Raw genomic sequence first — 25109 nt, 5'->3', positions numbered from 1 at the left:
AAAAAATCTTGAGTTTGCTTAAGGCGCAATGTGGGGTTACCTCCCTTTGGACTTTAGCCATTCAGTTAGTGTTGATTCCAGAAATTCCGAATTAAGTCGTAAAATTCCAGCAAAAAGCATGGTTTTTGCGCAAATATCTGGATTAACTCATCAGTTGCTTCAAATACAATTCAGGGAATACGTAATATGAAATAATATTGAGCGGCCCAAAAATAGCTTTAACTACATTGATAAACTTACTTTGTATGACAAGCATATTTGGAATGGTGAGACTTTTCAGCACCTTTATCAAAAAAAAGCATCGCTGAAACATCAGGATATGAAAGAATAGACATTCCCGACTCATTTGAAACTAAAAATAAAATAATCGGTCGGGGGTTCCAAAGCAACTTTTGGTTAGGAATATTTTTGCTTGAAAACGTTGCTCTTACGAAACAATTAGTTTACATCTTTGACTGTAGGTGGTATTGTTGATATTCGAACCACAAAATAATTTTAAAGTTGATGGATCTACAACTTTATCAACAACTATTAAATGATCCGAAATCATCCGGGATAGGCATATTTGAACCAAGTATTGTCTGAGTTAGTTTCAAAAGGAGCCTTCATATCATTAGGAAAACTATCAAATTATCAACTGAATCGTTGAATGCGAATATAATTGTCGAAATATAAGTTCCGTAGTTTAAAATCTTTAACTATAAAAACTATCTAATTATTGCTTGTATCCACAATGCAATGAAACACGATTCCAATCTGCTTCATCATTCCTCTAAGCGGCCGCAAAATATTTGTTAATGAACAACAGTTGAAAGCTCCGGCCACAATCCGTTCATAACTAAACTGGAAAAACCCCCAATCTTTCCAGTAGCCACATCCGGTGCATTGTACAACAAGCAGGCGAATCTTGCTCTCCACTAACCGCAAACCGCAGTTCAGACTTGCTTTCCCAGCTCTTCCGTCCCGACCGTTTACATCCGTAGATATGGTTACGATTTGCCACTGAAGTAGGGCTCCGAGATCTCCAGAAGACTGGCAGAACAGAAAAGTAAACAAGCAGCGGTAGCAGCAACAGCAGCAGCACACAGCTGAGGCGCAGCAGAGGTTCTATAAATTTTTCCCAATCATAATTCCAACGAAATGGAGTGTGTCGTTCTACTGGTGGGTGTGAACTCGGCATGAAATCCTTGAATGAAGCGTGCACTTACTGGCTGCATACTCCCTACTTCAATCAGCTGCTGCAGTATATAGCCCTTCCTTGCTGGTGGTGTTCCATTGCAGTTTGGTTTGTCTACCCGACCACCTTCGTTATTCGTCTGTCAGCCTGCCCGGGGCTGTAGCAACGGCGGATAACCAAAAGAGCAAAGGAACCACGAGATGCTGCACTGTTAAAAGTTTCAGCGCTCCAGGGGAAATCGACTTGTTTTGCACTCTTATTCCATACGTTGGAATGCACACTGCCAGAGAGAGAGAGAGAGAGAGAGAGAGAGAGAGAGAGAGAGAGAGAGAGAGAGAGAGAGAGAGAGAAGTGCTGCAGAAGTAATACTGGAGTAGATCCACTAATTTGCAAAACTATTTCCAACATGTTTATTTATATTTATTAAATTTCTTGGGACAGCTATTTGCTACTTTCGCAAGTTGCTACTTTTGCGGGTTGCTGTATACGATCGTTCAAGAAAAACCTGATAGAATGCACCTACCAGTGAAATGCGGAACTCCGGAAGAAACAGTCATTTTTTATTATACAAAAAATAGAATTCGTATTTTATGACCCATTGTTTATCACCGTTAAACATATTAGTTGTTCTAGTAAATATTTTTTTAATTTCTTAGAAAATACAGAACAAATAAATCACACTAACAAAATGCAACAATCAATCAATCAATCTCCATTATATCTAGTAAATATTTTTCTCGCATAAGATCAAGGAACCAGTTTTCAAAGGAATTCAACCGTTACTTAGGTTTCTAAAGAAAAATAAAAACGATTCACTCCGTTGAACTAAGGAGAAGATTTGCAAATGTGAAAGAGTTTGCGTCAATGATTGCGTAGGTGGGTTTCGTGTCTGGCGCACTAGTTGGGAGGCAAATGTATCGTAAAATTTAATATTAAAGTTTAGTTTTTCATGCACTTTCAGGGCACCGTTGGCAATAGCAGATTCTTTACTTGTGCACAGATAAGTTTGCATTGTGGAATTTAATAAAGCTCCTCGCTTCAAGTATTCGGTAAACGGCGACCGGTGCGGTGTACGGAGAGGGATGTAAACTGAAAGAAAGTTGCATTTAAGGGTGAGGTGAAGTTTGGAAAAATTATTCCTAGGGTGTAAGGGGAAAATAGCATACTGTCTTATTTTCTCTCGTTTGCACTTTTGCCCTATAGGTTGAACGTACTCATTGTAACGGGTTGGCACTTTTTATGGCATTATAAGAAGGGAAGTTGCATGGCTAAAGAAAAACACTACACTTTATTCTTCGTCGCTCGGATCTGTAGGCCAACATTCTAAACTGGGAAATCACGCACTAAGTGTAAAACAAACAAAATTCTATTGTTGATCGACAAAGCATAACAGTAGAACCGACTATAAGCTATAAGCTATACTTAAAACTACTTATATCAGCACTCAAACTTTGATCAGGACTTTATGTCGAATCTTCTAGACAGCATTCTAGCTTTAATAAATGATAAATATTTTGTCGTACCAAGAAGGTAGAAATATGGTATAGTCACCATTCGATTTAGCTTGACGAGACATAATGTGGGTTGAACAATGGCACTTAATATGGATCAGCATGAAATAACAAGATTATAACAGAATCCAATTTTCGTAACAAATTGTGTTATAAATTAGGTATCGTTAGTAGTTAGAAGAACAAAAAGTTAAAATAAACACAACGAGAGATATAGTTTTAACAGTTTTTTTTGTTATGATCTCCTGATCGGGTAGTCACACGCAGTTTCACCATTCTTCTATAAAAAGGTAGGGGAGACCGGGGCTGGTTGGCCGAGTTTTACTTTTTGCATTCATTCTGGCTAGACTTTTTGATAAACCGTTTGAGCTGTCATGCAGATACAACCCTTGAGAGCATTTTTTAATTCATGAAACAAAATCATTCTTATCTATTTGTCATAAACCTGCTTGTTTCACTTGCTAGTAGTTGAAATAATAAAATGGCACGAGCGCGGGAAATTGCTAGTATGCCCGTCATACAAAGAAATATTTTCAGTACAATGTTGGGCCGCTTAAAATTATTTCATACTCTCGTCTCGATACCAAGCAATAGTTCAGTTCATAGCAAATCATTATCATGTTTTCGATTTTTTTGTTTTCTTCCTTTTGCTAGCCGTTTTCGGTATATCTAAAACATATTTTCAGGCACCCTGGGTGCCGGGCGTGCAAAGCCTCAGGAAATCATGAGCCATCTTTACCGTGACAATCGACAAAAAATAAAAATATCAACTTCTGATTTGAAGTTGAATAATGGAAAAATGAACATGTTTAAATAAGAGTTTAAATTTTTTAAACTTGTTGATGAGTTACCTGATCTCAAAGAATTAAACCAAAAATAATCGCGAAATTTCGTTAGTATGCGAAATTTTATTAGTAGGGGAACTCGGGGCTATTCGGACCTACCTAAGCAAAACGCCCTTTTAGGTGGATAGATGTGGAAGAATTTATCAGTAGAAGGTCCTAATTATTAGTTTTAAGCCTTAGCTACATCTTGGAGCTATAAAAATTCACTTGTACCACTCCATGGCAGAGGCAGGCGACGATTTGAAAAACTTTCCATCCATTTACAATGTAGGGGTAGTGCGGACTTCCTTACGGTGCAATTCAGACCGTCACTTTTGTTGTAGATTTACAATGTTTACCTATGCAATCCTTGTTGGAGAAACTCCTTAAGAAGCAAAAAAACATGTTTTAAAAAAATAATCTGGGCAGTCACAGCTGTCGGTTGGCGTATCATGTATTTTCTTTGCTGTGGCGTATGCAATCGTGTGCGCAGCCGCAAGCAACTAAACGGTAGTTGATGGAATAGGGGATCCAAATAGCCCCGTTCGTTCATTTCGCACAAAAGTGGTAAGCGTCTTGAAAATATCTGTGTTTTCACCCAAACAAAAATCATTTCATAAAATAGGAGCTTCAAACTTTCCAAAACATTTACCCGTTATTTTTTCACTTTTATTTGTCACTTTAATCACGGTTATGCCATTACAATGATTTTGGTTTAGTGGATGGCAAAAAATTAATTTCTAAAATAACTTCAGTATAAGATTCATCTGTCAAAATGAACGTTTCAGAACTGTGCTTCAAGGAATATGTACAACAGACAGAAAGTCTTACGATTTTCTGGGAAATCGAGAGGGTCTGAACTACCCATAAGATCTTAAGAGCTCCCGGGTCCCCTTATCCTCAAGAAAGTGCAGTGAAATAACTTTGGCGAAAACTAGATGTTGAAATAATCGCTATGCAAAATAATATAATAATGAGAACTACACGACATAAGATAGTTACCTGGTCCCGTATATATTAATAATGATTAAAGTTCGGATAACGTGCCATTCTTGATCGAACTAATCGCTGCTATGCTTAAACAGACTTGGAAACTCGGAAACACCATAATCTTCCTTCCCTTGTTCAATTGTAGTATGAATGGTATGTGAAACTCGTGAAAATCTAGAACAAACTCGAAATCCATCAATCTTCTGGGTAAACTTCCTTGGGCCCTGGTGAAACTATATTTGGTGCGCGCCTAGACAATGTATTTGATATAGTGATAAAGGGCGAACACGAAATTATTGCGACACCGAAAATGTCATGCCAATTTTCTTATAATGTTTAACATCAAACCAAAATTTTAGGGTAGTTTTATACATATATTTACTTCAAAAATCAAAAGAAAAGTTAATCGAAGGAGCCTTGAGTGTAAAATTGAACGCATTTTCGCTTGACCCTCCATTAAAGTCTTTACAGTGTCATCCGGTAGCAGTTTCTCAGTTTTTTTTTCATTTTCTTAATATGTCTTTCTCGTCTTTGACTGTCTTCTTGCTCTTCCGAAGTTCCCGCTTCATCATTGCCCAGTACTGCTCCACCGGGTGCAGCTCCGGACAGTTTGGCGGATTCATGTCCTTTGGAACAAAATGGACAGAATTGGCCTCATACCACTCCAGGACACTTTTAGAATAGTGGCATGATGCCAAATCTGGCCAAAATAGCGGAGCTTCGTCGTGCTGCTGCAAGAACGGCAAAAGGCACTTCTCGAGGCACTCAGATTTGTAGATCTCGCCATTTACTGTGCCCTTTGTCACGAAAGGCTCAGTCCGCAAGAGCAGATGGCCTGCCAAATGAGATATTTGGAGGCGAACTTCGACATTTTCTTCATCTTAAATTTGTCGTCCACATAGAACTTGCTCTTGCCGGTGAAAAACTCCAACCCCGGAATTCGCTTAAAATCGGCTTTTATATACGTTTCGTCGTCCATCACACAGCAGCCATATTTTGTCAGCCTCTTCTCGTAGAGCTACCGTGCCCGAGTTTTAGCCGTCGATTGTTGCCGCTCATCGCGGTTTGGGAAATTCTGTACCTTGTATGTATGTAGTCCAGCTCTCTTCTTTGCATTCTGGACGTAGCTCTGCGACATGCCGATTTTTTTAGCCAAATCACGGCTTGAGACGTTGGGATTTGCTTTAATCATCCGCTTCACCTTTCCCTCCGTATTTTTGTTCTCCGGTCCCGGTTTTCTTCCAGCTCCTTTGCCGTGGTCCAACGTCAACTGTTCCTGGAACCGCTTCAACACTCTGGAGACGGTTGAATGGTGAATATTCTACATTTTTCCCAACTGCCGGTGCGACAGGTCAGGAAATTCCAGGTATTTGGAAAGAATTTGTTCTCTCGACTCGCGTTGGTTCACCTCCATTTTCGTCGAATCGAAAAACACGACTTCCAGTTTGACAACATGTAAACAATACACATCAATGAGAAAGTGTGCAAAATTTGGTTGATTTTTACCCAATGGTAAAAAAGTTATGCCCTGTTGAATGTGTCGCAATAATTTCGTGTTCGCCCTTTAGTCGTCGCCACAAGCAAGCGGCTTGGTACAGAGTGAGCCACGAGGAGACCAACGGGAGATGGTATTACTGAATCGAGTATTCGCCCCGAGATCAAGTAACGAAACCAGCTCACATCTTGGGAAGTCGTACTTGACGGAGGTGAGGAAAAAGATCGACGAGAAAGTACACCAAGCTGACCCGATCAGAAATACATAACAGAAATATTTCAAAACTATATCTCGCATTGTTACTTGTTATAAATTTTTGTTATTTTAACTACTAACGAGACCTAATTTAAAACTCAATATGATACAAAAATTTTGTTCTGTTATAATCTTGTTATTTCATTCTGATCGGGGAAGTAGCTAGTGACAAGTATTAAATCGGCCATAACAGCTGCTGAGCAGAAGATGGCTTGATGGAAGCTGAATCAGCCAAAAATCCCTGATCGGAGCCGCAGAACACGCAACGGCAGAAACTGAGGTGACTCCTAAGGGTCAACATAATACTCGCTCGGATGGGAGAGTGACAGACACGTCGGAGGAGCAAGAGTTCCCGAAAATGCAGAAGAACAAGTTGAAGTACACCAGCTACCAGAGGAACGCCTGGAAAATACGTAGCTGGTGCTCCGTGGGAAGTCAGCAGGCGAAACTGAAGGAACGGAACAAAAGGAAGAAAAGAAGAAGAGACAAGAGAAGAAAGAGAAACGCAAGCCTCATCGGAAGAGGTAAAAGAGCGATGCAATGAACATCGAAGCGAACGATAAGCCGTCCTACGTAGCTCTTTTCAAGTCAGTAAAAGAAGTCCCAAAGTTGAAGGAGTTGGGAGAGAATGTTGCTAAAACAAGGCGCATTCAGAAAGCCGAGCTAAAGAAGGATCCTTACGTCAAGAGCTTTAATTACCGCGAACAGGCTGCTAAATCCTTGTGCAGAGAAGCGAACGTGCCCTGCCACAGGAAGCCGTAGTCGAGTGTGAGGATCTAGACGAGATAACAACCGTAGAAGAACTGAGGGGTGCACTGATCGAGCAGTGCAACCTAGATCTAACGGCGACGATCCGGATTAAGAAATTATCTGAGGCACCGATTCGACTACCAGTGGTCGTTACCAACAAACTGGTGGATACCGGCAAGATAAAACTCGGATGGTCACTCCGCGAGTTATCAAGCAGTTGGAGCGATGCTTCAGGTGCTTAGACCTCGGACATCAGACGAGGAACTACAAGGACCCGGACAGAACTCCTGCACGATTTTGAATCGAACTCCTGCACGATTTTGAATCGAATCATTATCCCTATTACGGGAGGGGTAAGGGTTTCAGTGTGAAAAACGTTATAATGTATCATTTCAATAACATGCTGTTAATTTTTCTATGCAAAAATATCGACAAGCGCTTAGGTGACGAAGATTTTACTAGAACGTCTCTAGAAAAACCACGATTTGCGGTGTAAACTGTCATTCAATAACTATTTAACCGATTTATTTCCAACTTTGCATACACATTCCATGTTGAAAAAGCTTCGTCCCTATGTAGAGTTTTCGAGATAATTTTTGAATTAAGTAGGAAATATAGCTGGAAGGTCGAGAATTTATGCACTTTCCCTACGAGAACAATCCGGGCGGCAAACTTTAAACTGTTTAATTTCCATTTCGTACCACTTCCTTGTTGAGCACCCAACTTGTTCGCGACTGTTGGTGTCTCGTCGCGGTTTACTCAGTCTCCGGTGGAGAATCTAGCTTACGCCGACGGAGAGTTCCCCGACGAAAGAAATTCTTCTGATACCGACTCGTCTTTAGTTTTATGTATATTTCCGAAAGGGTGCCGTGGTCGGCTCGGCGATTCCAGATAGAGCGCGGCGTCCGGTTTACTGGTGTCCCGACGACCTATACCCGGTGCTTTAGCGTGGATCTAGCCTACTCTGGCGGAGTGTTTCTCGGCGATGATTGCCCTCCCGAAACCGTTGCTAGCAGTTTATCACGTCATTTCCGCTGTAAGGCAGACATAAACTACGTGACCAGTCTGTTGACCGCGTTCCAAGTGTTTACGTCACTTGCCATACTGTAGACGACATTATCCGGGTTGATGTCCAGTCCTCCCGTTTCAAGCATCTCCCTGCGATTCGCTTCGAACTTCGAACATTTGACGACCATATGTTCTGGTGTCTTCTCGACGGGCACAACTGTGATGTTGCATGCCCGAACCGATGAAGATACTTCCTGAAGCAGCCCTGGCCCGCTCGAAGCTGTATTCGGTGTAAGTTCACCTCTCCGTACTTTCTATTGACCCACGTCGACACGTTTGGGATGAGCCAGTAGGTCCACTCTCTCTTATACTGCGGTTATCTCGCCGTTTCTGGTGTTTCTATGCTTGTAGCACTCAATATTCTCCGCCAGGGTGATACAGGTGATAATTCTTACTGCCTCCAATGACATGGTTTTGTATGCAGTCGCGTCTCGTACGGCCATCAGCCGGAACGTCCTGTTCAGAATTTCGCGGTTCCGCTTAGTTTTCAGCGCCGCACAGCATATCGCAGTATTGATAACGAAACACTAGATAGCAGACGTCCCGTGCTGTTTCTCTGACCGCCGACGTTTTGGCATGATGCTCGCTATTAAAATCGTTACCTTCACCGACTTTTCGTAGACGTAGTCGACATGGTTGTTCAAGCTCAACCGGTCGTTGATTATCGCTCGTTGGAGTTTAAGTATCACTGCGTGCAGCTTCTATGCAATCATGTTCCCTTCCTCTCGATCGCGTCAAGTGCCTCATCCATCACCGTTAGTGACACGTTGTCCGCGAAATCCACAATGTTGACTTTCCTGGAAAGCCGCAGTTACAAGATCCCATCGTAAATCCCGTTCCAAAGAGTTGAACCGAGAATGGATCCTTGAGATACACTCGCTGTCACTCGCATTAGTTTCTGCGCTTCGTTCGTCTCGTACTGCAGTACTCTGCTCTGAAAGTAGCTCTTCAGGATCCGGTATAGATAGTCGGGGACCCTTATACAGTGCCCAGCAAAGGCTCCCCAACTGGCGCTGTTGAATGCATTCTTCATACCTATCGTGACCACAGCGCAGTATCGATCTCCTCTTCGCTTCTATTTAGATGCCTTCTCAGCACTCTCGAGCACTGTTCGAATCGTATCCACTGTCGATGCTCCTTTGTGGAATCCGAACTGCATCTTGGATAGTCCGAGCACACACTTTGTACATTTCGTAAAGCTGTTAAGGATGATTCTTTCCAGGAGTTTTCCGGGTCTATCCAACAGACATATGGGCCTTCCCTGGCTTCGGCAGCAACACAAGCTTCTGTACCTTCCACATTTCAGGGAAGATACCCTCATTTTAAAAGCACCATCCTGAACAGGTCCGGATATGTCAGGATAGCAGCTTTCAGTACCACCGGTTGGTATTCTATCCGGATCGGGAGCTTTGTTTGATTTCAGTCGCTTCGATGCTTCTGCAAGCTCATCGTTTGTCACTTGCAGATCGTCCGTGTTTGCTCCTTCTTCTGCGCCGTACGGTATCAGTGGATAGGTAGTTGGATCGTGCTTCGGGAAGAAACTCTCAACGATTATCTTCAGCTTATCCGGGCACATTCCGGCTGGCGTCGACGGACCCCTCAATTTCGCCATCACGACCCGCTACTGGGTTGTCCCAGGGATTACTGTATACTTCTCGGAACAGCTCCTTGTGGTGATCTGAAAATCTTCCGGCTCCTGACGAGGCTCTTGCCCTCTTAAGAGTTTGGTGTGATCTCCACTCCAACCAGCTTCGAGGGGATGAGGGGCTAGGAAGATAGTAGCTTTAGTCGACGCCAATGCTGGCTCAGCTACATCAGCGCACGGCGTTGCTGTGTCATATTCCATGAAGGCAGACAGCAGCGCCGTTCGGATTCTGAGAACCGTCTCCTTAACTTCGCTGTTACTAATTTCAGCTTCTGTGGAGTATTACTCACCCCGCTCTGCTTTTGCTGTTGCTGCTTCTGCTGCTGCAGTTGCTACTGCTTCTCCTTCTCCTTCTGTTGCTTAATAGCTTCAGCTGATGCTGCTGGTGGTGACCTCTAAACCACCCCTGGCGAACGGTGCGCCGCGCCCGGTCCATATGTGCGGGTTTATTGCTCTTTCTCCTTTTTGTTGGTCCTAAATTCGGACCGCTATCTCCACTCGTTGTACATAGTAACCTCTTGTGATCTCATGGTTATCTATGCAAGCAGGAACGTCATGCTAGAGTTGATACTATCCTTCATAGTGTTCAGAGCCGGATCGGCGTAAAATCGGGATTGGTCCAACCGAACCTAATACCACCAACTAAATGGTGGAGTTTGAACGTACCCGCAGACCTGCCAGGCTTTTATCGGAACGGAGACAGCTGCGCTGCTGGCCCACTCGCCATTTCAAGTCGGTGTCATCTTACTTACTCAGGGAATAGAATATCACGCCTGTCAACCCAAAACCGCCGTCCAGTTCGTGATCCATGTCCTGTCCGTTCATTTAGCAATGGCTAGTTTCCAGCAAACAGGATCTTACTGGTGCGGATCTTCATGTTCCGATTGGCACTTGGGTTGGGCTAGGGTGCTTTTATTGCTAAGGTTTTGATTACTGAAATCTTAGAACTTTAGCAGAAGCGACACAGAGTCGCTTCGTCAGAGTTACAGAGAGCATTTACCATTCGAATTGGTTCGACGCAATAGGAAAATGTCTGTATGTACGTATGTATGTGTGAGTGTGCGTATATGTGTATGTGTCAAATAATATCACCTCTGTTTCTCAGAGATGGCTTTGTACTTATTCGCACAAATCTAGTCCCAAATGAAAGGTAGTACCTACCCATTGGCTGCTATTGATTTTTTTATCGACATTCCGGTTTCACAACGGGTGTTCAATAAAAATGATTTTCAGTCATTTAGTTATAAAAGAAAAAAAATCAGCAGGTTCAGTATTTTTTTTTTATTAAAAATATAATGTTAATTCTTCAAAAAAAACGTCAATGAATATTGGAGAAGGGGCCTTAGTCAGCCGTACGACGCAACTTAGTCGCGGTGCTCTCACACGACCGCTGGACAGCACTGACGTCCATCTTCCGCATACAATTCCGGATCCTGGTGATCAACTGCATCGTATCCTTGGACCGCCAATTATTTTTGTACACTATGGCACTGATGGAGCCGAAAAAATCGGTATCTTTTTCTGCTCGAGATACTCGAGCGTCTTCTTGGCGAACTGCAGAAGAATTTTTTCAAGGCACTCTTCCTGATACACTTGTTGATTGATGGCCAGACCGCTCGGCTTGAACCACGACTTTGCAATCTCTGTCCGATATGGCGATGTACAGCGATATCACGATCGCTATCTGCTCGCCCGTGTACTCGGGGACCAAATCTTCTTCCGACAGACAATGTCCTCCATCTTGAGGGTTCGGTGAATCAAGGTATGGGAGCAGTGATATTTTCGGCCGGCGTCACGCAAAGTCGTTTCGCCCTTGTTGTTGAACCGTTTTTTCAACGCTTCCTTCTTCTTCTACGCTATTATCTTCGCCGGGCGTCCGCTACCGACCTTTCGCTCAACGCTCAGGGGCTCAGGGATGCCAGAAACCGATAAACTGTACACACGGGCACGTTTTCGTCTCGAAAGTGGTCTACCGTAAACTTTTTTCCTCGATGACCATGTTACCCATGATCCTGTATTGTTCCCATAAAGATAGGAAATCCCATAGAAAATGGGACAACTATGCAATCATGGGCAGCATGCGTTTCGTAAAACCGTGCAACACGCTCGCGGAGCGCTTGCTGTTTCGACGCCATCTTGGATTGAACTGACAGCACCCGAACGAAAAGAAACATGCCACCCATTTCTAGGGAGCCCAGAGAGCAATTCTCTTGGAGAGAAAAAAAAAATACGCTCTTTAATTTAATTACAGTAGGATATTGAACTCATTCTCATTTTTTATTGAACACCCATTAGAAGTATAAAGTGTATGGGGAAAATCGCATTAACACTAGTTAAATGTGTACTGACCATCAGAATGTCATTGGATTTATTTGAATTATACATTTAAATAGCGCTTGTTGGAAATCCGAAAGAAGCCAGATGATAAAAATGTAAGGTATTAACTATGGATATGCAGTTAACTTTACTAAAAACCAAGTCAGAAAGATGGAAGGAAAAGGAAAACATTGGAAGTAAAACGATAAAACAAGACAATTCTGCGTCCCTGCACAATCTTCAAAGGTTGCTTATCGCGACTAGTGTCATTCATACGACGATGACTTCATTGAGTTGCAAATTCATATTCTTCGCTCTCAGCCGACGCAGATCCATTCCAGTTGCCTAATTAAAATATTCCACCGCAAATGGCTCCATCAAACGAAGCAGATACATGTATCTATAGCGCGGTGCGCTCCATCCGGTGGTGAAAAAATGACACAAGATAGCTCAAGTGTATAGGATGCTGTATTATACCCTCCCATCAGCACCCAGCCATTGGCATTGTGCTGTCCAATCGCTATCAGCATCCTGAACCAGTCAGTGGGCAGCAGAAACGCGCGTTAGTTGCAGCAGTCTACCCCAACGCTTCCACCGTACTGGAATAATTTTATTTGTTGAACTTAATTCATTTGCATAAAGCTAGCAGACGACTGGGCCACCACAAAGGCTCAACTTTCAGAGCGGAATTCGGCACGATGTACTGTGCTGCGGAGTCCTGGAAAACGTGGACTAAATATTATGAACATAGTTTCACATACGACCAAACTGTGGCACCTATTTATAATCATACAGCATTCAATAAATCTAATTTCCCTGTCCATATTTCATGGACAAGTGTTTATGGGTTTACCCACTGGTTGATATGAGAAGGCATCATAATTTTGGCCTAGAATAAAAGCATACGACCCCCACTGTGAGATGATGGCGTGGCGCAACTGTCAGTAATAGTGGAAACTGTAGCACTGTGCTTCATATAGCTTTGGAGTGACAAACGCCAAAGGTAGATTGGGAGGAGCAAAAGCGATGTAAAAAGATGGGAGTCAACCCGGATTGCAGTTTATAACAATCCATTCAACTTAATCTTTGGACAACAGTTCTGCAGGGAATTCGTTTTTGTCCCGCTCAGTTTTGCTGCTTCCATTCCGGTTGGGTGGTTAATGGAAGTTAGTTTCATTGGACCGTTTAGAGAGAGTTTTTAATGGGATTTTTTCAATTGTGCCATGCTATTTCGTCTGATAAGATCTTGGCATTCCTAAAATACTCTGTTGCAATAGATTAAAGGTGACTTAGTAAGGATAAACACTAGAGGTGCGAAAACGCTGAAGAATATGATTCTGATGTAATTGAAAAACAAAGTACCCCAACCATAACGAGCTGTGTTGAAAAATTTATAAGAAAAGGTATTATTGTCCTTTCGATGTAACAAATTTTCAAACAAGAACGTGGAAGATATTGTAGTTGGAAGTTAAAAGAAACCAAAATATTAACAAATTATAATGATAATGGTACTTAGCCAAAATGCTGTTGAACCTATTCTTTTCCAAGAAACTTCTGTTTGCCATATTGTGAAATTAAATTCCCTGTCTGTTAAAATTGAATTATCTACCGATGTTTGTTTCCCAACTGGCTTGTTGAAGGCAGGGAAAGGCACAGTTCCGCGAGCTGACAGCTGACGAACAATGCGGCATTGATTTTTATAACTGTACTAAAAAGAACCAAGGAGAGTGAAAAATCCAATCTTCATCATGGCTGACAGATTACTTGATTGCTGTCGAAGCATTGCGAAACATTTGTCCCCTCACAAATAATATTCAAGGACATATAGCAGGACCGCAACCGCACCGACCGCGGCCGTTCAGACAGAAGTAAATATATTTCGCTGTTTCTGTCGCAAGACATAAAAGACTAAAATAACAAAACGGAAAATTGATGATATTTACGGAATCCCACGTTGCCTTGTGGCAAGCTTGAGCTTACGGTCGATCTCGAGAAAGCTATTATGTTTGATTTAAACTCCGTTCCAAAAACTGATGCTCATTTTAGAAGGCCCTTACAGCTGAAATATTATCTCTTTTGAAGCTAAGAGGCAATAAATAGTAAATCCCCGGTGTTTGAAGATGGGTATTGAGTCTAGTTAGTTGCAATATAAACGGAAAATTTTCCACGCTTCTAGCGAGGATTTATGTTACAATGTTTACGATTTTGAGAAACTTGAACCGATCGTTATCTTGGGAGTTTGAGGTGTGATATTACTTTCTGAGGCAGTTTCTATTGAACGCATGCTAACCTACAACCAAGTATGGCACTTCTGTGCGCTAAATCATCAAAAAATGTGATCCTCAATTCGACAGCAACAGAGTTAAAATACTGGAATGTTTTAATGGCACAAAAGCTGGACTGTTAACAAAGAGCCTACATTTGCAACATTTCTCTCTTGTATCTATAAATTGATTAGCAAGCCACGGACTTCACTTCTGGTTCTTGGCACACTGAACCATTACGAGACTTATTTCTGTACCACAAAGCAGAGCAGGGGATTTGTCTTCTTAACATTGAAAATACTTACTAGGTGTAAAACTAAAATTTGATCCGCATCACGTAAACGTGGTATAATGTTGAACAACGGTTGTTCGGCCATCTATGGAAGCTGTCCTTCAATTTCAGCTTCCTTCTCCGAACAGCCTAGATATGCCGTGTAGTGTAGGTAGATGTTATTTCAACCGGCTAAGAATTACACTACGGACTTCCTGTACCGGTGGTAAAACCCACCAAAGAGGGAACCCCAACTCCCAATTGGGAGAGAGAAGGTGTTAGACATAACGCTTTGCTCTGAAAGAATTTCGCATGAGCTGGGAAATTGGCAGGTTCCAAATGAAACTGAACCGTCTCTATCCGATCATTAAATATATATTTTTCGGTCTTCTTGATATCATCTTCAATGTGTCGTAATCCTAAATTTACAAACTTGGACCTATTTTAAGAAAACTTGGCGACTAAACTTCATGGATATTATCCAACAATTAGTGAACTAGACTTGGATGACGTCGTAAATCCGACAGACTAATTTATTGTAGCATCCCACGAAGAAGCTCACCCACTTCGTACTGTTAAATCGACTAGGGGAACCCTTTTGGAGGAGGGCTGACCTTGAAAGAATGAAGAAGGATATGAAAAGAGCTTGGATCCGGCGTCAGCATGACGATTCCAGAGTTTTCAGATCAGGTTATAGTGCATTTAAGAAATGTCTTAGATCTGCAGAGCTGACAAAATGCACTAATGTACTAATGTATCTAGTCTGGACAAGACTAGCAGATTACATAAAAATCTCTCAAAATCAAAAGATTTTCAGATGATCTTCCTAAGCAAAGATGGTGTTTATGTGATTGATGGACGAAAACGATGTTCTTAATTGTCTCTACGACGCACACTTTCCATGTTGTATCGATCCGGAACTGAATAATGTTCACATGTCTTATTTTGGTGATTCGAACTCCTGGATGTTTGCACGCACTTTATTTATTTATTACATCTTCGATATATATATATATATATATATATATATATATATATATATATATATATATATATATATATATATATATATATATATATATATATATATATATATATATATATATATATATATATATATATATATATATATATATATATATATATATATATATATATATATATATATATATATATATATATATATATATATATATATATATATATATATATATATCGTACAGATTACACTTAATTCTATTGCTAGTGCAATGTTAAAAATTTCTGATTGCTAGCTTATAATTAGATTTAGTGGTATGGAAGTCATAAACTAAAACAGTTTCGTTGAATCTGCTACAACATCTGTCTAGCGGATTGTTCTGGCCATATGCTGGGAATCCACAGAAGCGGACGATTCCTTATATCACGAGGGGGAACAAATAAATGAATCCTTGAGAGAATGTCGGGACAGTCAATATTGTTCGACAACATATCGAAAATGAACATTCTTTGCAAGAACGTGCGGCGAGACTCCAGCGTTGGCAAATCTAGCAACATGCATCTATTATTATACGGCGGAAGACGGATAGGGTCGTTCCAAGGCAACTTTCTGAGAGCAAATCGTACAAAACTTCTCTGAACGCGCTCTAGTCGGCTACTTTGAACGGCGTTGTATGGCGCCCATACTTGTACAGCATACTCCAAAGTGCTCCGGACCAGTGCGCAGTATAAAGATTTCAGTGCGTAGAAATCCACAAAATCGACGGCGTTCCGTTTTAGAAAACCCAATGTTGCAAAAGCCTTCGCCGTTGTTGCAGTAATGTGGTCGGCGAAACGAAGTTTTCTGTCGAATAACACTCCCAGGTCACGGATAGAATCCACCCGCTCGATGACACAGGCTTGAAGAGTATATTCGCAACGCCTTCTATTTGCCAAGCGTCCGAAACTTATCATCTTACATTTATTAATGTTGATCTGCATACCGTTCAGCAAACACCATTCCTCTATATTGGCTATATCGTCTTGGAGCACAGCAGAATCGAGTGCTGAAGCAATTGAACGAAAGATTTTCAGATCATCAGCATAGAGCAGTTTTTCAGAGTTGATGCGGGTGCAGAGGTCGTTGATGAATAAGAGAAAGATCAGTGGCCCTAGGTGACTTCCTTGAGGCACACCGGATGGCGTTACGAATGCGTTTGAGCATGTAGTGCCAATTCTAACGAAGGCAGATCGTTGTGAGAGGTAAGAATGCAGCCATCTGGTAACCCACTCAGGAAAGCCTAGTCGCTCCAGCTGCAAAATAGCAATGTTGTGGGGCACCTTGTCGAATGCTTTTGCGAAATCAAAATATATAGCGTCCACTTGTTGACGCTTCTCTACAGCTGGAACTAGAAGGCTCGTGTACGTCATCAAGTTCGAAGTGGCGGAGCGTTTCTTCATAAATCCGTGTTGTCGTTCGTCGATTATGTTGGAAGAAGCAGCGTACATCGCATTGTACACAAACTTTTCCAGAATTTTAGCTAGACAGTTCAGCAGCGAGATTCCTCTGTAGTTTTCAACATTGTGCCTATCTCCAGCTTTATGAATAGGAACTATAGCAGCTTCTTTCCATGCCATTGGGAAAATATTTTCCGAGATTGAACGCTGAAAAATAATACTTATTGGTGTAGAAAGTGTTCGGGCACAATGCTTTATAAACACAGGAGGCAAGCAATCCGGACCAGGCCCTTTCAAAGGATCAACGCTGGATGGAGCGCTCGCTACATCAGAATCATTTACGTTAGGAAGAGGAAGGTTGATATTATGCGTTGGCAATGTTTCAAGGTACTGTTGTGATGGATAGACAGGAGGGCTGGAAATACATCTCGGAAGTGATCTGCAAAAAGGTTCGCCGACTCGGCAGCGGACTGCGAATTTTCATCGAAGTTGCATCGAGTAAAGTCAAAGTTAAAGTCGTCGTTAATTGTATCAAAAGCTTCACCGTCATCAGAACGCATATCAAGTCTTAAAACGAAGGGTTTATGGTGAGGGTCAACCTTCAGTATAGATGTGGGAGGCTAATCAGTTCGAACACGTCCGTGTCATTGACGAAAGCTAAATCGAGGGTTCGTCCATTCACGTTGCTAACAGAGCAGAATTGATACAAGCCACCAGCGACCAAAGTTTCTGTGGTGGCCGTCTCTTGTTCCGTGGTTGCATTTTCAGGAAGGTAGCACTTATAATCGTCATCAAAAATCCACTGAAGATTAGGAAGATTAAAATCACCTACAACAAGTACATTGTCGCGCCTATTACATTTGTCCAGGATGCTTTGGACTGCAGAAGAGTGAACATTGTACAAGTCAGGATCACTGTTCGGCCTTAGATAAATGCAACAAATATATAACGATCGACCTGGCAGTGAAACGCGTACGACAACTTGCTCCAAACATTCACATCCAGGCATTTTTAGTATAGTCCCAGTTAGATGTTTCTTTATCGCTATGAGAACACCACCTCCGCGACGTAGATGACTGGTAGAAAAGTTGCGATCGCATCGGTAGATTGTGTAGTTCGTCGTTAGCTCAGTGTTTAATATATCATCACGTAACCAGGTTTCGGTGAGAACGATAATGTCATAGTCGCAGGAAGTGAGCGCAAGCAAGAAAGCCTGCGTTTTTGTTCTCATTCCACGAACGTTCTGGTAGTAGACGGACAGGAAATCAGGAGTTGTATTCAACGGAATGCTATGTACCAAGAGGTTTTCAGAAAGCGAACTGTCATGTAAAGCAAAATACTCGCCTGAGAAGGGAGTTCGGAAGACCCCTCACGACCTCCGACCGCAGGACCGGGACGACTAAGCGGGTCGCTGGCTGGTAGCGCGACTGCGTCGGAGCGCTTGGGGGCTTCCGTAGTGCTGTATAACGGGCGTCCCGGCGATGGCAGCGACAAACAAAGTGCACCTTCATTTGGTTGGTTCAAATCGTTAGAGAGCACGACCGGGTCAGAAGGGTGAAATTCCAGTCGACTGCTGTGCAGATAATCTTCGGTGATGGCGTCTAAACTGTTGTGTTCAGCAGCAGTCTGTAGTGGGAGGCGTTCTGAGCGAGCAGAAGCGATGCGGTCTAACTTTCCACTTAGACATTGAAGTTGTTTGCCAGGCAGGTTTGCAATGATGATAGAATCAAACGACTTGTGTTTGTCGACAGACTGCAATTGAGATTTGTTTTGAGGGTGTGCAGAATCTATAATTGCTTCGGAAGGACATATACCCTCCTTGGCTTTACCTGACACAGAAGGAGTCTCCGATTCGTCAGGTATGTTGATTGCCGAGGAAATGAAGTTAGAAAGAGATTTTCCGGTATAGCGTTGAGCTACAGAGCACCACCAGATGAATTCCTCTCTGCAGCAATCCTGATAATTGGTCGTTGACTTGTTGAGTTATTCACAAATTCCCTAAAGTAAATGTTTTCTGGCCAGGTTTGTTTGGAGAGGGCCTTATCCCTATAAGATTTACGAACGCCGATCTTAAATGTTATATAGCTCACAGATGTGACATGCTTGTCCTTAGGAACTAGACGAACTATCCTTGGTTGTATATCCTCGCCCAGGCATTCTTTCACTAGGGTCAAAACTTCATCATCCGTCGTACTGGGGTCAAATGCTGACAAGTAGACCCATAACAGCTCCTCAGGTGGTGAGACTGTTTTTATCGTTTCAGCGATTTTGGTTTTTAGCTGGTCATCTTCACGCTTGCGCTTAGGTGTATTTAGAACTGGATTATATCCAGCAATCCTATTCCAAGGCGTATGTACGGTTGGAGATAACGGTTTCGACTCAACTTTTACCGAGAGAGCTTTTATGACGTTTTTCAAATCAGCAATGTCGTCCTTTAAGGATTTTAGCGAATTGTCGTCGGGAATTGGATTCTCGTAACAACGTGAAGACATTTTACGGAAGTAGTCGCTTGAAAACAGGTCAGCGCAGCCGTTACACATCCAAAATAAGTTTCGTGGATGGGTTCCTAAGACTTCTCTAATATCATAATCTACTTTAACACATATCATATGGAACGAGTTTCCGCAGTACCCACGACAGATGATGCGGTCAGAGTCATTAACGACTTTCGAGCAGCTAGTGCAAACCATGCTTCCGAGAAATGGAATAACGCCTAGCGGGTATGCAAAATTCGTGTCTTGTACTTGCACGCGATGTATGTTGAGCAGATTCGAGCACTTGCCAACTTGAACGCAATGCCGGTTGAGCACTACTCGAGCAGAGATGTGTTGCTATTAACCAGCAGATGTCGCTTCGGACAGAGAAATCGGGCGTGCCGGCAGTTATGATTACATGTGAAAAATATAGACACAGAATACCAGAATTTCGGATCACGATTTTTTTCGAAAATCCACTCGCGAATCCCGAAAACTTCAACGTGAAAACACGACGACACACGGAAAACAGTAAACAAACAACGATCAAAGCTATCGCGGCGCACAAAACAACCGGAAAATAATTAAAAAACATTCAACTCTGTTGATGAGCGCGACTTAGTACAGCAGTGATGCCGAATCTTTATAAATATTATTTCCAGTCTTGCTACCGGGTATATCCCGAAAGCATGGAGTGTTAGAATAGTGTTAGATTTATTCCCAAGCGGGGAGGGGGGCACTCGAGCTATGAAGAAGCTAAGAGTTTTGGGCCTATCAGATTAAGTTCTTTGCTTCTAAAAGCTTTGGAACGGATAAGCGATCATCACACAAGTATCAGTATAGAAAATCCACGATCGCACTGTTTCACGATGTTGTTTATGACATTGATAAGGCCTTCTCGCTCAAGCAATCTAGCTTGGGTGTATTCCTTGATATTGAGGGTGCTTTTAACAATGTGTCCTTCCAGTCTATTCTGGAAGCGTCACGCGGTCATGGGGTATCTACAAGTATCTCGGGTTGGATAAGCGCAATGCTTAGTAACCGCATTTTTTGCTCGTCACTAAGACAGGCTGAGATGCGGAAGTTGAGTATTTGCGGTTGTCCTTAGGGTGGCGTTCTATCACCTTTACTATGGAACCTGGTTACCGATGGCTTGTTGAAGAAACTCAATGAGCTTGGATTTCCAACTTAGGGGTTTGCTAACGATTGCCAAATACAAAGTACTGGACTTTGCATCGAAACAATTTTTGACTGAATGCAACAAGCTTTAAGAGGTGTCGAATAAGTTGAATTATCAGTTAACCCAAACAAAGCTCCAATGGTTCTTTTCACGAAAACGGGAACAACAGCCGGGGTTCCTCTCTTGCAGTTCTTTGATTTTGAGATTCTGCACACAGTAGATCAAGTCAAATACGTTGGAGTTATATTGGATTCCAAACTGAATTGGTCTTGTTAATGGTTCAAAGTCAAGAAAGCGTGCATGGCTTTCGAGCAATGCAGACGATCATTTGGGAAGACCTGGGGTTTCAAACCTAAACACATCTATTGGATTTACACGACTATTGTACGTCCAATACTGACATACGGATACCCTGTGTTGCGGTAGAGGGGAGAGGTGGTGACGATCCAGTCAAATCTAAATCATTTGCAGATAATGGCGCTCAGGGCGTTGATCGGTGCTTTCTCCACAACTCCGACTGTTGCCCTTGAGGCCCTTCTTAATAACAAACCATTACACATACATCTTAAACAAGAAGCACTATCATATGCATGCAGACAGCAGGTTACTAGTCTTTGGAATAATAACCATGTTGATCATGCTACCAGTCGCAGTCATACATGACTGTGGCACAAATGATTACACGGGGTGAAGCTATTCTTGCTTCCAACGATATTACACTCACATGTAGTTTTCTTTACAGGACATTCCATGTGAAGATTCTCTCTCTAGAGGAGTGGTTGTCTGGCTATATGAAGAAACTACAACAATCGCAAATGGTCTGTTACACTGACGGTTCTCTGTTGGAGGGACGTGCTGGTGCTGGCGTCTACTGTCGTGAAATGGGATTGGAACAATCTCAATCGCTTGGTAAACATTGTACTGTTTTCCAAGCAGAAATCTGCGCAATTATGTGCGGGGTAAATCGGCTCTTCAACAGAGCTTTTCCTGCAAAGTTATAAACTTCTGCTCCATTAGTCAGGCTGTAATCAAGGCCCTTAGCACAAACAAATCACGTTCCAATCTTGTGATCGCGTGCCGAACCCAAATCGAAGAACTTATCATTATCAACACTATCCACCTTGTCTGGGTGCCCTGACATTCCGGTATTGCTGGAAATGAATGGGCTGACGAATTGGCCAGGGCAAGTGCAGCGATTGGCTTCGTTGGTCCTCAGCCCGCCCTAGCAATTATGACAAGTTGGGTAAGTGAAAAAATCCGGTCCTGGACTTCGTCCGAGCACCGCAATTATTGAAGAAATTTACAAACGTGTCGCCAAACAAAGGCGTTTCTAGATCAACCGTGCCCAGTGATTTCGAAAAATCTCCTACACTCCTGACTAGGGCTTTAACCGGCCATAGCAAGCTGAATTAACGCGTTGAGTCATTTTAATGTGATCTTTGTGAATCCGACTACGGAACCTCATATCCTCTGATTGCAATTTCGAAATTTAGGGCGTCCTTACATAGACATCGTTTTAGTGCTCCAATCTGGATGAAATTTAGTACAGTTATTTTCGCAAGTATGTACTTTTGGAATATTCAATAAAAATTTTCTCGAAGTGTTTTGGCGTCAACTTTGTATTCATATAACTATTTAAGGAAAATTATATTTTTCATTAAATATGAAATTATTGATTCTTAAAGCGTCGAGTTTTCATACAAATTTAAATACTTCTTATATTAACTATTGATTGAAATAAGAAAGAACTTCTAAAATGCGGAATTAACGATGTATTGGGGACATCGTACTCATCACAAATGGTCGGTGTTGAGTTAGAGGGAACCAAGAAAATCGAGATAAGGCGAGTTTTTCAGAAATGTTGTAATTTCGAGTTATTTTTACCATAATTCTTGTTTGTTGTAACAAATTTTAAAACTGGCGAAAGTCGAATGTAGCTCAAGAAAGTCTTTTTTATCTAGTGCTATTATCATCTCATTTTTGAGATTTTGCGACTTAGTTCGGTTGGATTTAACACCGAACAAATGCAACTGAAACAGAAATTTTTTGAGATCCAATTCACAGATTCACATTCACAGATACAAATCAATTTGACAGCTTTTTAACAAACACGTGAAAATATGTGCCTTAGGATATATATTAAAAACACCAAACAAATCTCTCAAATTGAGATAGGGGAGATGGAGAAGAAAATTATTAGAGCTCGCATTTTTCACCGCAAAATATACCATCGGACCGATTAAACTCACACTGAAAAATTATTTCCCCGAACCCAACCATACTTGAGCCCTATTTATTCACAATTTGTACTTTAAAACAAATGGGTGCCATTTTTCTATTTTCACCGAAATTTAAGCTGGCTTAACTTTGTCCCTGCTTTCAATTGAATACTCTATCTAACATCAAGTTCGGTTTTCTCTTCTATTTTCCAGTGGAAGCATTCAACGGGACCCATCTGCACCTACCGAAGCTGGAGCGAAGACAAATGGGGGCCTACCTGTGTATAGCGTCGAACGACGTTCCCCCAGCCGTTAGCAAACGAGTTTCACTTAGCGTGCACTGTAAGTAGCTGGGTATTTTAATCATGGTGCAAAGCAGGATTCATCGATGTGTTCTGTGGTAGTTGCAAACTGATGGAGCTTTTAGTTGAATCAAGAAAATTATGTTTCATGTACTGAAAAAACTTGCCTGTAGCAAACGAAACACAAAACTATCAACGCAATGATATGAAATTGATAGGCGGGTGAAAGAGAAACTTTGAAATATTAATTGCATGCTCTTCAGACAATTTTAAAAGGGTTGATTGATTACGATATCCATCTAAAGCAATGATTTGCTTTAACCGCTGAAAACATACCTCCATATCGATTCTGATTCCTGGTCGAATTTCAAGCGTTGATATTCATAAATCGCTACGAATTAGTTTCGTACATACAATTTTCATGTAATATATGGATGTTTCGTACATATGGTGAATCATTAGTAGTTATATTCAAACACTTTTATTTTTTTTACAAGCTTTTCGTAAAAACCACGAAACGACTTTCGTTGGCTTATTACGAATCGGCTTCATGAGGCAAATATATTGTTCGCTGATATATAGGAATGTCTATTATAATAATTTATAATAATAAACACCATTCGTCATACCGTCAACATCAAAAGAACTTAAATTTCCGCTAAAAAATCGATTTTGGGAACTCTCATATCGATTGCTCATCCGATGCGACATTCTGAACCCGTTGGTGATTGAAAACTTCGAGAGGCTCGTCGAGCTTAATTCTCAAACCCGATTTATGGCCTTGTACTTCGACTACATGGCACAGAGCATCAATCCTTCTTCATACACTCCCAACCGTTTTCGTTTCCTAGATACTTCTGATTCTACTGTATTCTTCGACACATCCATGAAGGAAGAGATTCGTGGAATCCCGGACCATATACGCCCGCAAGTGATCCTCAATATATTTTATAATAAATTCCGAGAAGTCGACTGTGACAAAATGTTCTACACTGACGGATCAAATCTCGATGGGTCCACTGGCTTCGGTATCTTCAACAATACTATCACCGCTTCATTCAAGCTCAATGATCCCGCTTCAGTTTACGTCGCAGAGTTAGCTGCAATTCAGTACACTCTTGGGATCATCGACACTCTGCCAACAGATCACTACTTCATCATTTCGGACAGCCTCAGCTCCATCGAGGCTCTTCGTGCAATGAAGCCCAAAAAGCAATTCCCATATTTCCTGGGGAAGATACGGGAGTCCTTGTGTTTTTTATTTATTAACTGATTAAGGCCGAAGTGGCCTATGCCGTATACAAAAGATTCCTCCATTCCACTCGGTCCATGGCCGCGCGTCGGCAGCCACGCAGTCTGCGAAGGGTCCGCAAATCGTCTTCCACCTGGTCGATCCATCGTGCTCGCTGCGCACCACGTCTTCTTGTACCGGTCGGATTGCAATTGAGAACCGTTTTCACCCGGCTATTGTCCAACATTATGGCCACGTGCCCGGCCCACCGTAGTCGTCCGATTTTCGCGGTATGACAGATGGGCGGCTCCCCCAACAGCTGATGCAACTCATGGTTCATTCGCCGTCTCCATGTGCTGTCTTCCATCTGCACTCCACCGTAGATGGTACGCTGCACTTTCCGTTCTAAGACACCAAGTGCGCGTTGGTCCTCCACGAGCATGGTCCAGGTCTCGTGCCCGTAGAGAACTAGCGGTCTAATCAGCGTCTTGTAGATGGTCAACTTCGTACGACGGCGAACTCTGTTCGACCGAAGTGTCTTGCGGAGGCCAAAGTAAGCACGATTTCCTGCCACGATGCGTCTACGAATCTCTCTGCTGGTATCATTCTCGGCGGTCACCAGTGAGTCCAAGTACACGAACTCTTCAACCACCTCGATTTCGTCTCCACCGATGCAAACTCGAAGCGGGCGGTTCTCATTTTCTTCTCGTGAACCTCTTCCT

At 42.1% G+C, this 25109-nt stretch overlaps 1 protein-coding gene across 5 annotated transcripts in view; it reads left to right on the top strand.

Moving 5' to 3' along the window:
- Window positions 1–25109, top strand: part of LOC131683754 (lachesin) — a 332969-nt gene that overhangs the window by 238909 nt on the left and 68951 nt on the right. For all 5 annotated transcript variants that reach the window (XM_058966018.1, XM_058966017.1, XM_058966013.1 and 2 more), the window contains exon 6: window positions 23068–23196. In XM_058966018.1, the coding sequence (XP_058822001.1) occupies window positions 23068–23196 (129 nt within the window). The remainder of the gene's footprint in view (window positions 1–23067; window positions 23197–25109) is intronic.

The sequence above is a fragment of the Topomyia yanbarensis genome, chromosome 2 (assembly GCF_030247195.1).
Source record: "Topomyia yanbarensis strain Yona2022 chromosome 2, ASM3024719v1, whole genome shotgun sequence".
NCBI classification, from domain to species: domain Eukaryota; kingdom Metazoa; phylum Arthropoda; class Insecta; order Diptera; family Culicidae; genus Topomyia; species Topomyia yanbarensis.
The sequence above is the reverse complement of the archived record's forward strand: the minus strand, read 5'-3'. Positions and strand labels throughout refer to the sequence as shown.